General features: G+C 41.6%; 2 protein-coding genes across 3 annotated transcripts in view; both read left to right on the top strand.

Annotated features, from left to right (window-relative positions):
- Window positions 1-534, top strand: part of LOC136497611 (anthocyanidin reductase ((2S)-flavan-3-ol-forming)-like) — a 41,161-nt gene extending 40,627 nt beyond the window's left edge. The window contains exon 3 of the mRNA XM_066493462.1: window positions 87-534. Within this exon, the coding sequence (XP_066349559.1) occupies window positions 87-246 (160 nt within the window). The 3' untranslated portion in view covers window positions 247-534. The remainder of the gene's footprint in view (window positions 1-86) is intronic.
- A 4,813-nt stretch (window positions 535-5,347) lies between these two features.
- On the top strand, window positions 5,348-13,463 carry LOC136496733 (uncharacterized). Of its 2 annotated transcripts, none has more exons than XM_066492484.1 (15): window positions 5,348-5,498; window positions 5,680-6,166; window positions 6,355-6,449; window positions 6,686-6,756; window positions 7,195-7,259; window positions 7,915-8,003; window positions 8,415-8,485; window positions 8,966-9,030; window positions 9,394-9,461; window positions 9,557-9,626; window positions 9,701-10,159; window positions 10,302-10,430; window positions 10,561-10,715; window positions 12,483-12,560; window positions 12,991-13,463. In XM_066492484.1, exons 2-15 carry the CDS (start codon window positions 5,723-5,725, stop codon window positions 13,088-13,090), a joined length of 1,959 nt encoding a protein of 652 aa, XP_066348581.1. In that variant the 5' UTR covers window positions 5,348-5,498; window positions 5,680-5,722; the 3' UTR covers window positions 13,091-13,463. The 2 variants fall into 2 exon arrangements, with proteins under 2 accessions (XP_066348581.1, XP_066348582.1); XM_066492485.1 differs by having other exon boundaries at window positions 9,557-9,611.

Here is a 13,463-nt window from a genome sequence, read left to right on the forward strand (position 1 = left end):
ATTGCTTTAATTGTTTGGAGGATGATCAAATAATGGTTGCATTGTCCATGCATGCGGACAGTATTTATTGTAAAATAAACTTGCAGGTCCGGTGACGATGAGCTCCTGGAGAAGCCGAGAGTGAGCCTTTCATCCGCCAAGCTGGTGAAGGAGGGGTTCGAGTTCAAGTACAACACCCTGGATGCGATATACGGGGACGTGATCGAGTACGGCAAGGCACTGGGGATTCTTCTCCGGTACTGGTAGATGTCCCTGTTTTTTCCTTTCTGTTCTTCATCACGTGATGGAGTCACTACCAAATGATGTGGTATATATCATTCCCGTCGGGATGTTTCATGAATATTTTTTATAACTTTTGTAATCCCCATTACAAACCTATGCGCGCGCGCGCATGCATCCGCGCCCCGAGTTTGTAGTCTAGTCCAAAACGGCGTAACTCACGTCGACCAATATGTGGATTCTTGGGGACCAACGTGTGTGCAGCAAGATCATGTCGGCAATGTAAAACGTATTCCCACCGTCCAAGAAACTTTTGTAACCTTTCCTTTATTTCCATGATTTATTTTGTGATTTTTATTGTTCATCGGTGTTTTGATATAAGACAACTTCAAACTTTTATATTTGACTTTTGTAGGGGTTATAACACTACTTCGAACTATTATATTTGTCTTTTGTGTGTGTGTGGATGGGGTTGGGGGTAGTGGAGTTATATCGCCGTAGCGCTTTTGTTCAGCCCCTCCTATAAAAATTCCTACATCCGCCACGGGATGCATGCTCTTCCGTACGCACAGTTGATCGACTAACACACCCACACTCCACCAATACAACACGAATCTGCTCTCCACAGGACAGCTGTGCAAGCATCGATCAACTCGGGGGAGCGCTAGTGAGTTTCGGCCTTATGATCGACGGCGGCAACGTCGGACTCGCATTGTCCAAGCTGCATCCAGCCGGACTTCTTGTTCACCACGCAGTGCTCTACTACGGCATTCTTCTGGCCGGACTTTTTCTTCACCATGCAGGGCTCTACTACGGCATTCTTCTGGTTCCCAGGGGCGGATCCAGTGTGGGGGCTATTGGGGCTCAAGCCCCCCTACCCGCCGGAGCTCTATGGAGTTAAAAGAGAGGGGAAGAGGGAAGAAAAGGGAGATGAAGAAGAAGAGGGGATGCTGGAGAAAGAAGGGAGATGAGCACCCCCAAGATATATTTTTGTGTTCGCCCTTGTTGCTGCCTAATGCGATTGTGGGTGGGTTTACATATAAGCTCTAGTGATTTTGACTTGTAATAAAAACAAACAAATGATTCATAGCTGCTCATGGTGTAATCTTTTCAATTCGGCAATATAGCTACCCAAAATTTTCATACATTCTGAAACTTTGTTAACTGATGACCTGAAAGGTCATCAATGAAAAACTTGCATTTTTGTTTGAGAAGATGATAGGATCATGGGCCTGATCACCTTGAAGTAGGCGTGCGCCCGACTTGTTGCTAACGCGCGATTAGGGATCAAGCGGGCTGTAATAAGCATACAAAAGGGTCAAATTTAAAAAGAAGAAATTACAATTTGGCCCCTGCCTTTTCTTCTGTCGTGCACCGCGTGCACTCTCCTTGTCTTCCTCTCGCGTGTAGCAGCTACCAGCTTAGCAGTAAGGCAAACCGCCGGCGCCCTGGTTAGATGCCCAGACCTTTGTCGGTCCCTTCGTCAGGCCATCATGGCGTCCTTCGTCGGGGACCAGCACCGCGCACCCACCAGGTATGCGGATCCTTATTCTTCCGTTCCTGTTGTGCGAAACCGAGAACCAATTGAGCTATTTGGCTATTTGTATCCAGATCTTATCAAATTACAAGCCTTTGCATGTACACGAGCTTCGATTTTCTTTTAAATATTAGGTTGTACACCCATGTGCCCTACTGTAACACCCCTTGCCGCCGGCGATAGTCGTTAACAACGTGAACAAACGAGGGAGATCATGGGATACAGTCACCGGAGCAAAGGACTGCCTCTGTCTCTCGTGTTCTATTGATAATAATTTCGATAATTGTCTTACACAAGCAAATAGTATACAACATATAAGGCTCTTTGGCCATTGGTCCCCATGGGCCCACATGTATCATACACTTAATATTTACATCTAGGACTGCGGCTTCTGCCTCTAAGGCCAGTCTCATTGCAGTGTCATGGGCCTGGTAGATTTGTTTTTTCCGGTAGTGCTGCGCTCAGACGTCCGAACGGACGCCCGTGTCCAGACGTCTGTGCGTTGCACTCCGATTCACGCTCCACGCGGGGCCCGCGCCGCCCGAGCGACAAGAGGGGAACGGCGCGCAGTGCCTCCGATTAGGAAGGACCCGGCCGCGGCATCATATGGATGCTCTGCCGGCGCCGGGAGAGACGATGCAGCATAAGGTGGGGAGGAGAGATGTAATACCCGGTCTATTTTTAAAACATCAAAATACAACAGTTGCAACATACGTCTGAAAGTAGCTGAAACACTTGGAAAAAAACACATCTGAAAAACACTTGAAAACCATTACAACCATACGCAACATCCAAATACAATACATGCAAAGTATGTGTGAAACATATGCAACATCCAGATAAACACACTTACAACATGCGTCCGGAAAACACAGATGAAACATGCCTTTGAAACATCTGAAGCACTCAAAGCATACGCTTGCAACATGCCTCTGAAACAATTGCAACATCCCCGGATCTACTTTTACAACATCTATATGAAACAATGCAACATGCTTCTGAAACGTCTGAAACATTTATATGCAACATAGGGGAGGAAAATGCTAGGCCGGTTGATTCCGGCCGCCGGGGTGGGGGGGAGCTCGGTAGCAAGGGTGAAGAGGGAGCCGCGCCGGGGAGGGGGCAAGAGTCGCCCACTCCCCTGCAACACCGCCGCGCCACCTCCATGGATCTCACCGAGGTGAGGGAGAGGGCCACCGGATCCGCAGGTGTTGGGCACTCCCAGTGGATGAGGACGCTAGGGTGGGGGGAGGGGCGCCGTCGGGGTGGGGGAAGAAGGAGCCGCCGGGGTGGGGAAGCGCGCACGCCGGGGTGGGAGAGCGTGCATGCTGGGGTGGGTGAGGCGCGCATGCATCGGGGTGGCCCAGGGCGCGAGCGCGGAAGAGATAAGAATGGGGAGGAGGAAGCGAGGGCGACCATCACGGTGCGGGAGTGAGCGGTGGAAGGCTATCCGAATGGGGATTATTTTGTTTGGAGCTCGCTCCTAGCCGCGTCCAGATGCAGACTCACGGACGAGCGTCCTAAGAGGAGCATTATCATTTTTTTTGCGAGACCCGGTTAGCACTTAGCAGTAGTTTATTTCTTGAAGGTATAATAAAAGAAAAGAAAAGTTTCGTGGTGTTTGGCCCAAATAACACGGTAGCATGTGTGGTATCACAGTTTGGTGCCGTTCGGCCGAATAACTAGGTAGCATACGGAGGCCCGTAGCGACAGCGAACGAGTAGGCCCATCGTGCTTGGACAATTGGACCGGACCGCAGCCGGATTTTGTAAAAGAAAATCGGTGCAACGTAGTTTATTCTTGAAGCTGTAAAAGAAAAGAAAAGAAAAAAATAAGAGAAAAAGAAAAAAAATAATAAGAGAAAGAGAAACCACTAGAGAGTAGTCAGTCCTTAGGCCCTGTTTGGTTCCAAATAAGTCACCTACTTATAAGTTAAAAAGTAGAAAAAGTGACTTATTTTGTCAAACACCATCAACTTATAAGTCACCCCTGCTTATAAGTTTTAAGTTGGTTCACCCCTGCTTAAAACTTATAAGTCACCCTTTTCGCGTGGGGCCCACACCTTTAATGAGCTTATAAGTCATCTACAACCAAACAGACATGACTTATAAGTCACTGGTTTTCAGTCACCTGACTTAATAAGTCACCTGACTTATGGAAACCAAGCAGGGCCTTAGGCGTATACGATCGCTCGGTATACTACTTCGGTCTCAGCGCTCAGACCGAGATATATGGGATATAATTTTCAGAAAAAAAATCACGCGATACAGGGATACGTCGATAATATGAACTAGTTACTGCTTATTAGCTCTAAGTTAACCTTTTTAATAATACAAACTTTTAACATATAGCTCATATAACATGAATAGTCTCACATCACATCCTTACATAATCTTGAAATATGTACATGTGACTATTCCTTGATAAAGAACTAGTTTTTCTCCCTCTTCTATTAAAATATAAAACAATAGGGTTTGAAGTAGCTCATAAGTTGCCATTGATTGAAGCTAGCTGCCCTAAGCACAGGGTATTCTTCTTCTCTTCCAAAGCACATACTCTCTCCGTCCTATAAAAAAGAGTCACTATAAGACTTGTAAGTTTGACTAGATTTATAAAAAATATTAGCAACATATATCTCTAAATAAATTTATTATGAAAATATATTCAAAGATCTATCAATGATACTAATTATTTACTATAAATATTAATTTTTTGTTATACATATTTTTTTAAAGTTAAATATAGTTGACTTATTGGAAACGTGAATGACCTTTTTTATGAGACGGAGAGAGCACATATGATTTTATTTTTTTTTAAATTGTATGTGACAGTCCATTATTTTGTTAAAGAACTATTTTGAAGAAAAAATCCAGAGAGGAAGTCTGTTGAGGCCTTGTTTAGTTCCTCCTCTAAAGTTTAGTCCATATCCTATCGGATGTTTGGATACATGCATAAAGTATTAAATATATACTAAAAAATAACTAATTGCACAGATTACGACTAATTTGCGAGATGAATTTTTTAAGCCTAATTAGTCCATGATTTGACAATGTGGGCTACAGTAAATATATGCTACTCATGGATTAATTAAGCTTAATAAATTCGTCTCGCGGAGTACTGAAGATTTCTATAATTTATTTTATTATTACTATCCAAACACTCTCATATAACACCCTGACGTGACACCTTAAAACTTTAGCACTGAATTTGATTTTAAATAAGGCCGAGACGTGACAATGCATGCTTCGAGCGGAAGCAAACTTTTGGAGACCTCGCTCCCCTCGTTGACACGTGTGTATTTAACCTCAAAGGAAAGGCGCACCATTTTCTTTTAATCAATTTTGTAATGGGAATTCCAGAAGGGTGTGAAATACTGTATAGGTCATAGACTATTTCATAGGTTTTTTTTTCTATCAAAAAAAGAAAATCCACGTCGTCCCGGCCAGGGCCCAGGGGCCTGGCAAAGCAACGACGCTTTTGTACGACAACCCCCCTGTTTCAGTGGGAAAAAAGGGAGTGTCGGGGGCGAGAAGGAAACGCGTCGTGCCCGGCGTGGACGCAACGCAAAGCAGAGCAGCGCCTCCTATATATACTCTGACTTCCAGTCCGAGGCTTCCACTGGAAGAGGGGAAAAAGGAAAAGCGACGAGCTGCGGTGAGGAAGAGATCTAGGTCTAGCGAGGAGGAGATCGATCGCTCGATTGGCTAGGACTAGCTAGGTGGAGCTGGTTCATGATAAGCAGGTCAGTGCGCCTCTTTCTTGCGTGTGCTCTTACTCTAATTAATTAATTAAATCTTCCTCGATTAGTCGATTGCACATTCCTGAGAAGATCCTCGAAGGCGGGAAGGATTCTCCAAGGATCTTTATTACTCGCCGTTTCAATTCGATTGATTGATGCGTGTCTTCGATTGATCTTCTTGTAGGCTGACCGACCCACCGATCGATTGAACTTGTACGGAGGAAGGGATGGCCGATCTGCTGAGCTTCCTGAAGATGATCTTGGAGGCCGGGTTCAAGGTAACGAGCGCGCTGGAGAAGGCCGACCACAATGCGGAGGACTGCCGCAGGATCCGTGAGCTCCTGCACACACTGAGTGCCATCGCCAAGTACCTGGAGCTGGAGGACAACACGATGGGGGACACGACGAAGGGCCTGGAGGAGGCCCTCCAGCGCGCGTCCAAGATCGTCAGTAAGTGCGAGCGCAAGACCTTAGTGAGCCGTGCCTTCAAGGCCAATGAAATCGCCGATAAGCTGCGCGGGGTTTGCATTGATATTTTGCTGAATTTGAATGCGGTGCTCCTTGTCAACGTGGTCGACATCAAGAAGATTCTTACCCATAATAGCTCAATGTTGGCCAAGCTTTTGGAAATCTGTGCTGCTTATCCCGATGTTCATCTGCGACGACGAGAGGTATTGCTGTTTTAGCTTACCATACATCGCAGTATTACTAGTGCCTCAGTAATTTTGCAGGACGGTACCAAAATTTTATTAGCTTGTTTTATTAAAACAAAGCTAAATAAACAGTATGTTTTTATGCAAGCATAGTTGTAGTAATACTGCCTACATGTACTTTTTTTTTATTTTCTTTTGCTATTCAGATGGATAGATTGGTGCAGACCTACCTTAATTCAACTGATGATACTAGGTCTCAAAATAAAAACAAAAGGAAGACAAAGGAAACAGTTGTTGTCAGGTAAGGTATCTGCATAAGTACGCTCAAGTGGCCTGCCCAGGCCAAGTGAACATACCAGTACAGGTACAGATCTGTACTAGCAGTATGCTCGCTTGGCTTTCTCTAGGGATTATCCAAATGTGCCTCTTTTATTTATTTTTATTTATTTTTGTTATAAATGTTGATCACTTAACCTCTTAGCCTCACTTTCACTCATATGTGGTAAGTAAGTCGTTTTCGTTGCATGGAAATTGTAGACCGGAATTTAAGACAGAGAAAGACAATGCACCAATGGATAGCAAGGTGCCACGTGCTTCCTTATCAGATGGTAAGATCACATCTTCTCTGATCATTCCCAAATTGATGTTGTTTAACATGCATGTAATCAAACTAAAAAAAATGTCATTTACCATTAATATACATAATTTTTTTTCTGCTGTTTGAAAATGACATTACATGGTTTGTCATGAAAAAAATAGTATGTGTTCTCCATAAGTTTTATTAAGTTGTGCATTGGAGATCTTGTCAGTATCCAAAGAGAGAGGTAAAAATGTTGAAGGATGTATCTATCTTTTCATCATAATTCTCTTTGGTGCATTCCTGGTTAGGCCGGCATGCCATGGCCAGCCAGCTAGCTAGTCCCATATCATCATAACATGTTTTGTACTCTGCTCCTTAAATTGAACACTAGAACCTCTTACTTGTAACTTCTCTTAAAGGTATCATGTTTTTGTAATCTAGACTGCATTTGTATTACTATATATAGGCTCAGACAAGTCTATTCCAGTGAAAAGTGTGATCGGACAAGGTGGCCCTAGCATTGTCAACAAGGTATTGTTCCATATGATTAACATATATATGAATAATCATTGTCATAGTTTTGTTGTTTGAGGACAATCATTATCATAGTTTTCCTGATTTCATAGAAAAGGATGCCCCATGCTCTGATTGATATTTTTCCTTATAGAGCTGCTTTTTTATTTGAAGCCAGCGGGTGGTTCAGGTTTAATTAACATCAAATCTAGGATAATTGGTATATAACACAGTAAACTCTGGCCAATTTGTTTGGTCTATATTTGATAATAAAATAAGAACCTATTCCAGGTGGCCCATGAGGTGTTCCTGCAATAGGATTTGTGTGTGAAATTCTGTTGTCCCTGGCACTACCATAGATCGCATCATCACTGAGGATAGGACTGTGGATGCTCCTTCATCCTCAGTCCCAGTGAAACCCCAACCAGAGTATCACCGTCACACAGTGAAGGTAGAAAACTACTATGATAACAAGTCAACAAGATGTAGCTGGGAGAGGATTCATTATGGGTCTGACCCATATTATTGAGTATGTGGGCACACCAAGAAAGAAATATACATGTAGGATGAAATGCAAAATTAATTATGGCATGAATAAAACAGTGCTAACATAAGTTTATTTGTCATTTTCCGTAATACCGTACATTAGATATATTCTTTCATTTTGATACAGGCACATAGCAGCAACCCAACTGGTGGTGATGGTTCTAGCAAAAAAAAGAAAAAGGAGATAAAGAGAGTAGATGGACCTAACACTACAAGGTAAGAGTTTTCTAAAAAACACTACCAGGCAAGATATGTGTATTATGTAACTTATGCCAATGTGATGTAAATATGTAATATTAAGTAAACTGCAAGCCATTAGAATCCTTATACATAACCAGTTTCAGTTATATTCATGCCATAAACTAATGTACAATCCACTTAAATGTGCTAAGGAACAATACTCTCATATTGTGACTTAGTCTTTCATGGTGATTATCCACCCATCAAAAAAAAATATGCAAAGTATGCTCACTTGGCCTTCCCTAGGGATTATCCAAATGCGCCTATTTTATTTAATCTATTTTTATGAATTTTGTTGGTTATGAATGTCAATGAAATGAATTGACCTCGTAGCTTCACTTTCACTCATATGGTAAGGCATTCAATTTTGTTGCATGGAAATTGCAGGCCGCAAGTTAAGATTGAGACAAACAATGAACCAGCAGATAGGAAGGGGCCACGTGCTTCCTTATCAGTTTGTAAGTTCACTTCTTCCATTATGTTATTCTAACCATTTATGCATGTAGCCAAACTTAAATAGTGTCTTTTATAACATTAATACACACAAATTTCTGTCTGTCATTTCAAAATGAAATTACATGGTTTCTCAAAGAAATAGTGTCAATATTTTTATTTGCCATATGTTTTGCTACTACCAAATGTTTAGAACAATTAATGGTAAAAAATTTGTGTATTGGAGATCTGTCAGTATCCAAAGTGATAAGTAAAAATGTAGAAGGATGTATCTATCTTTTTGCATCATAATTCTCTTTGGTGCATTGCTGGTTAGGTCTTAGGTTGGCATGCCATGGCTAGTGAGTCCTATATCATCATCATTTATTTACTACTATGCTCCTTCAAATGAGCATTACAAACTCTTAACTCATAAGTTCTCTTAAAGGTATCATGTTTTCATAATCTAGACTATGACATTTATGCATTTGACCTATGATATATAGGCTCAGCCAAGTCTACTGCGCTGAAAAGTGTGATTGGTCAAGGTGGCCCTAGTATTGTCTACAAGGTATTGTTCCATATGATTAACTTATATATGAATCAGTATATTATTTTTGTTGTTTGAGGAAAATCATTTGTCCTATGGTCTGTTTTCATAAAAAGGATGTCCTATGCTCTAATTGATATAATTGATTTTTCCATCGTAAAGTGGACTTTTGATGCACACGCAAATATGGTTCAGATTGACATGAAATCAACTAGGATATTACATGTTACTTCTAAAGTCCCTGCATTTCAATGAAAACAACACTCTTCAACCAAATAGGTCCTAGATAATTTTTTTAAATATTTTGTGCAGTGAACCAGATCGACCATTTAATTTCGTGCAGGGAATAATTATCTTAACTTTTGCATTAATTGGTTATACCAGATCATATCAAGATTATCCGAGAATATGACCGCGGTGACATCCATTGACGGACACCCCACCAAGACATGGTGAGTCTGAGTCATATGCATAGCTCATCCAATGACAAATTCTTATATTGGTTATTCCAATATTTCCTCTTTGATTTGCACTATATGCATCACAGGATCGTGATGAGTTATGAGGGAGGGAAGGTTTCCATTTGGGACTACCAGGAGAAGGTATCAGCACTGCACGTGTGTAGCTTCCCTATGATTGTGAATGCAGTAAACATTAAGTTGGTGAAACTTACCTGTACATTGTGTGGCAGAAAACTGTGATGGAGTTGCAGGTCAATGAGGTGCCAGGCAAGTTTGCACGTCTCGCGCATGACATTTCTCAAAACTTCAAAGAGACGGGTGTCCCGCATTCAGTTTGTTCAGCCAAATTTATCGCTCAAGGGAAATGGCTGGTAGTGGGAAATGGTGATGGATACATATATGTCTACGCTTGCACTGACACTAAACTGAAGGAGGCCAAGAAATTCAGAGCTCATGACAACTCTGTCGACTTGTTGGCTGTCCACCCAACCAAGCCGTACCTTCTTTCATCATCTGCTCATGGCAAAACGATCAAGCTTTGGGACTGGAGAAGTGACCCTAGCATGGACTGGGTGCGAATTAAAACATTTGATGTGAAACCTACATATCCGGATGGAGTGCGCAGTCTCAAGTTTAAACCAAGGGACACCAACACTTTTGCTTGTGTTACCTGTGAGAATAAAGTAAAGGTTTGTTAGCCTCTTCCTTTCCTATATAATTTGTCCTCGTATGTGTGCATGTCATAATTAGTGAAGAATCGACTAATTCAGTTATCCTGGAGTATTTGTATATTTGACGGCACAAGATGTCTTCTCTGCATGAAATTTATAGGCTGGGAACATTGAAAATTCTTCCCGTCTTACCACCAAACTGATGGGGCCATTCGAAGCTGATTATTGCTTCTCTCACAATCATTTGCACTTGATGGTTACTTTGAGCCCAACATCAGCCGAAGTCCAGGTGAAGAATATTAAGCATTATTGATTGTTTTCATAACAGCATTGATAATAGTTGTCTGCATATATACAGGGCAGAAACTGGCCTAATAATATTACTCTCTCTCTCTCTCTCTCATGTATGTGAAAATCAGATATTGGATTTGGAGACAAGAAAAGTTTATCACACTCTTAGCTTGGGTGGGCGCAAAAGCAAAACAATCTGCATTGCTTGCCACCCAACGCTTCCAATACTGGTTACCATGTTAGATGACGGGACTGTATGTTTTTGGGATGCCAGTACCTACAGGTAATCAATGCTTCTGCTCAGTATACCCCCTCTTTTTTATACGAACATGCATGTATTCCATGATTCAAACACACTAATTTTCACCAACAATATTTTTTTTTCGAACACATAGGAGAACTGTGTATCATTATATTAAGAAGAAAAAAGGGGAAGAGCCCTTACAAACACACACACACCAAACACCACAAAAAAACATGCTACTAACAATCCGACTCGCCTGTGACAAAGGATGAAATGGCCCAACCAAAGCAAACATGCTACATAGGCACAAGGGCGAGGAGGTAGGAGATACCTCTAGCCTCGGCCAAACCCCAAAAAATAACTCCTCCCTAGCAAGCAGTAAGGCTCTAGCCAAGTCTGGAGAAACTCCATCAAACACACACTACGATGAATCCACAAGGTTGAAACACCAAGGATGACAATGGAGTTGAGGCCTTTCTGTAACTGGTGCCCAATGTTCAAATTTATTCTTTCCCACCAATCATCAAAGAACTCATCGATCTGTGGGGCAAGGAACTGCAGGCCAACTCAAGTTTGAACCAGAATTCTCTTGCAAAAACACAAGACAGGAGTAAGTGGTTGATAGATTCTTCAGCTTGATCACAGTGAGGACATCTATCAGGATGAGGAAGCACTCTTCTTGCTAAACGTTATGCTGTTCAACACCAGTCATGAGCTACCAACCACAAGAAGAATTTACATTTTCCTGGAGCTCAGGCTCTCCAAATTTTAGTATAAGGCCGAAAAGAACTCATTCCCTGGAAGCGATTTTTGTAAGCCAACCTTGCTGAATATTGGCCATTTGAAGATAACCGCTAGATATGATAATCTGCGACTCCAGGCTGCAGGATCACATCCTTTATCAAATCCCGTATTGATAGAAATTCTGAGACAACTCCCACAGTTAGAGCGCCTTGGATCTCAGTTACCCACATATTATTTGAGGAGGCCTCATGTACAGTCCTCCTGCTTAGCTCTTCTTTTTTATACCAATGCAAAAGCTTGGGGGCGCAAGGTAACTGATCCTTTTGCCATGAATCCAACGGTCAGTCCAGAACAAGGTGTTTGTTCCATCTCCAACCTCTGTTATAGCAGCCATAGAGGAAAAAAACATGTACGGAGGGATGGACTTGAATCTGGAAAACAGACCATGGTCGACCTGTATCAGTTTTGTTCAGCCACAACCATCTCATCCTAAGAGCCCAGCCAAGGTTCTGCAAGTTTGACACACCGAGGCCTCCAAAGTTCTTTAGAGAGACACACTTTAGTCCAAGCCACAGCACAATGACCTCCTTTCACGTCTCTCCTGCCTCTCCAGAGAAACCCTCTCCTTATTTTGTCAATAGCTTTGATGGCCCATGGTGGTAAGTCCATTGCCATGGCACAGTAAACCATCATGGATGTGAGGACAAACTGGACTAAAATTCTGCGTCCCTCTTTTGTAAGATCTGCTTTCCATCCCGGCAAAAGATCAGCAACTAGGTCAATATTTGGCTGCACCTGTGCCTTGGTTAGCTTCCTCAGAGAAAGTGGAATTCTGAGGTATCTGCAAGGGAATTCCGAGGTATTTCACCAACAATAAATAGTTTAAAATCTGAAGAATGTCCTGTGATTTTACAACCTAATAAAGATTAGTTGTCCAATCAACCATGAATACAGTCTACTAGCAGTGCTTTGTTATTTTAGCATTGTCTACATTGCTTGCACATTTTCTGTTTGTTCTTGAAAGCAATAAATATAACTAACGCTGGTCTCCTTATTATATAGGCTTGAGCAAACAGTTCAGATTACGGACAGCCGTGCTCTTGATTTGGTTTTCATCGCCGATATTAATGACACGGCAAGGTATTACTTAACAAATTTTTTTCTATCGACGTTGGAACTAAAACAGTAACCGTGTGCCTTCGTTCTCTGTAGTAGCTAGATGATACCCTGCGAGTTGCCACTGGATTTTATAGGAAGTACATATTGATGAAAGAATGAAGTGTAGTTTTCATGCTAACGTTATTTAATATTTTTTTATAAAGCAAGCTTTACAATGAATTATTGAAAGTAAAAGGATTTGGAGAAGTCTATAAGAGCATAGTTTGACCGCCAATTTTCCATAAAATGAAGTTATTACTGGTCTACCTAAATTTAAAGAATTATCCAATTTTGAGCCTTGTGTTAAAGAGGCACAAAATGTTCTCCGATAAACTAATATAATGCTCAACTCAGCTGTTCTTGCCCTTTGTTTCATATTGTTAACCTCTGATCATCTAATCTAATTACACAGGCTCGTTGTTAAGTTTGAGTCTATGATGGTAATCATGGAAGTTAATTATTTGCCAATGGAAAATACAAGCCAATGGACTGATGGTGGGAACTACGGATGACATACCCTAGAGGCAGTGGTGGGTCTAGAAATTATTTGGAGCCTGGGTGATCCTCACTGCTCTAAGTAATTATCTAGATAAATCCTATGTTTACCCTTTGCGACAAATAAAAATCCTCTGCGCTTTGCTGGTGGATCCCCCACTGCCTGGAGTCAACATAGGCGATCTTGGAGATTGCCACTTTTAAGTATATGAACTAATGAATAATTTGTGTTATTATGCTCCTGGATAGTTACGATTTTATTTTGAACTGTAAATATGGGATTTTCGGCATTGTGATGTTATACAGTGATGCCCGGTTGTATGTTACTATGTGAAACAATAATGATTCACATGATTATATTGATGATGACACCATATGAATCATATTTTA

The sequence above is a fragment of the Miscanthus floridulus genome, chromosome 12 (assembly GCF_019320115.1).
Source record: "Miscanthus floridulus cultivar M001 chromosome 12, ASM1932011v1, whole genome shotgun sequence".
Taxonomy (NCBI): Eukaryota; Viridiplantae; Streptophyta; class Magnoliopsida; order Poales; family Poaceae; genus Miscanthus; species Miscanthus floridulus.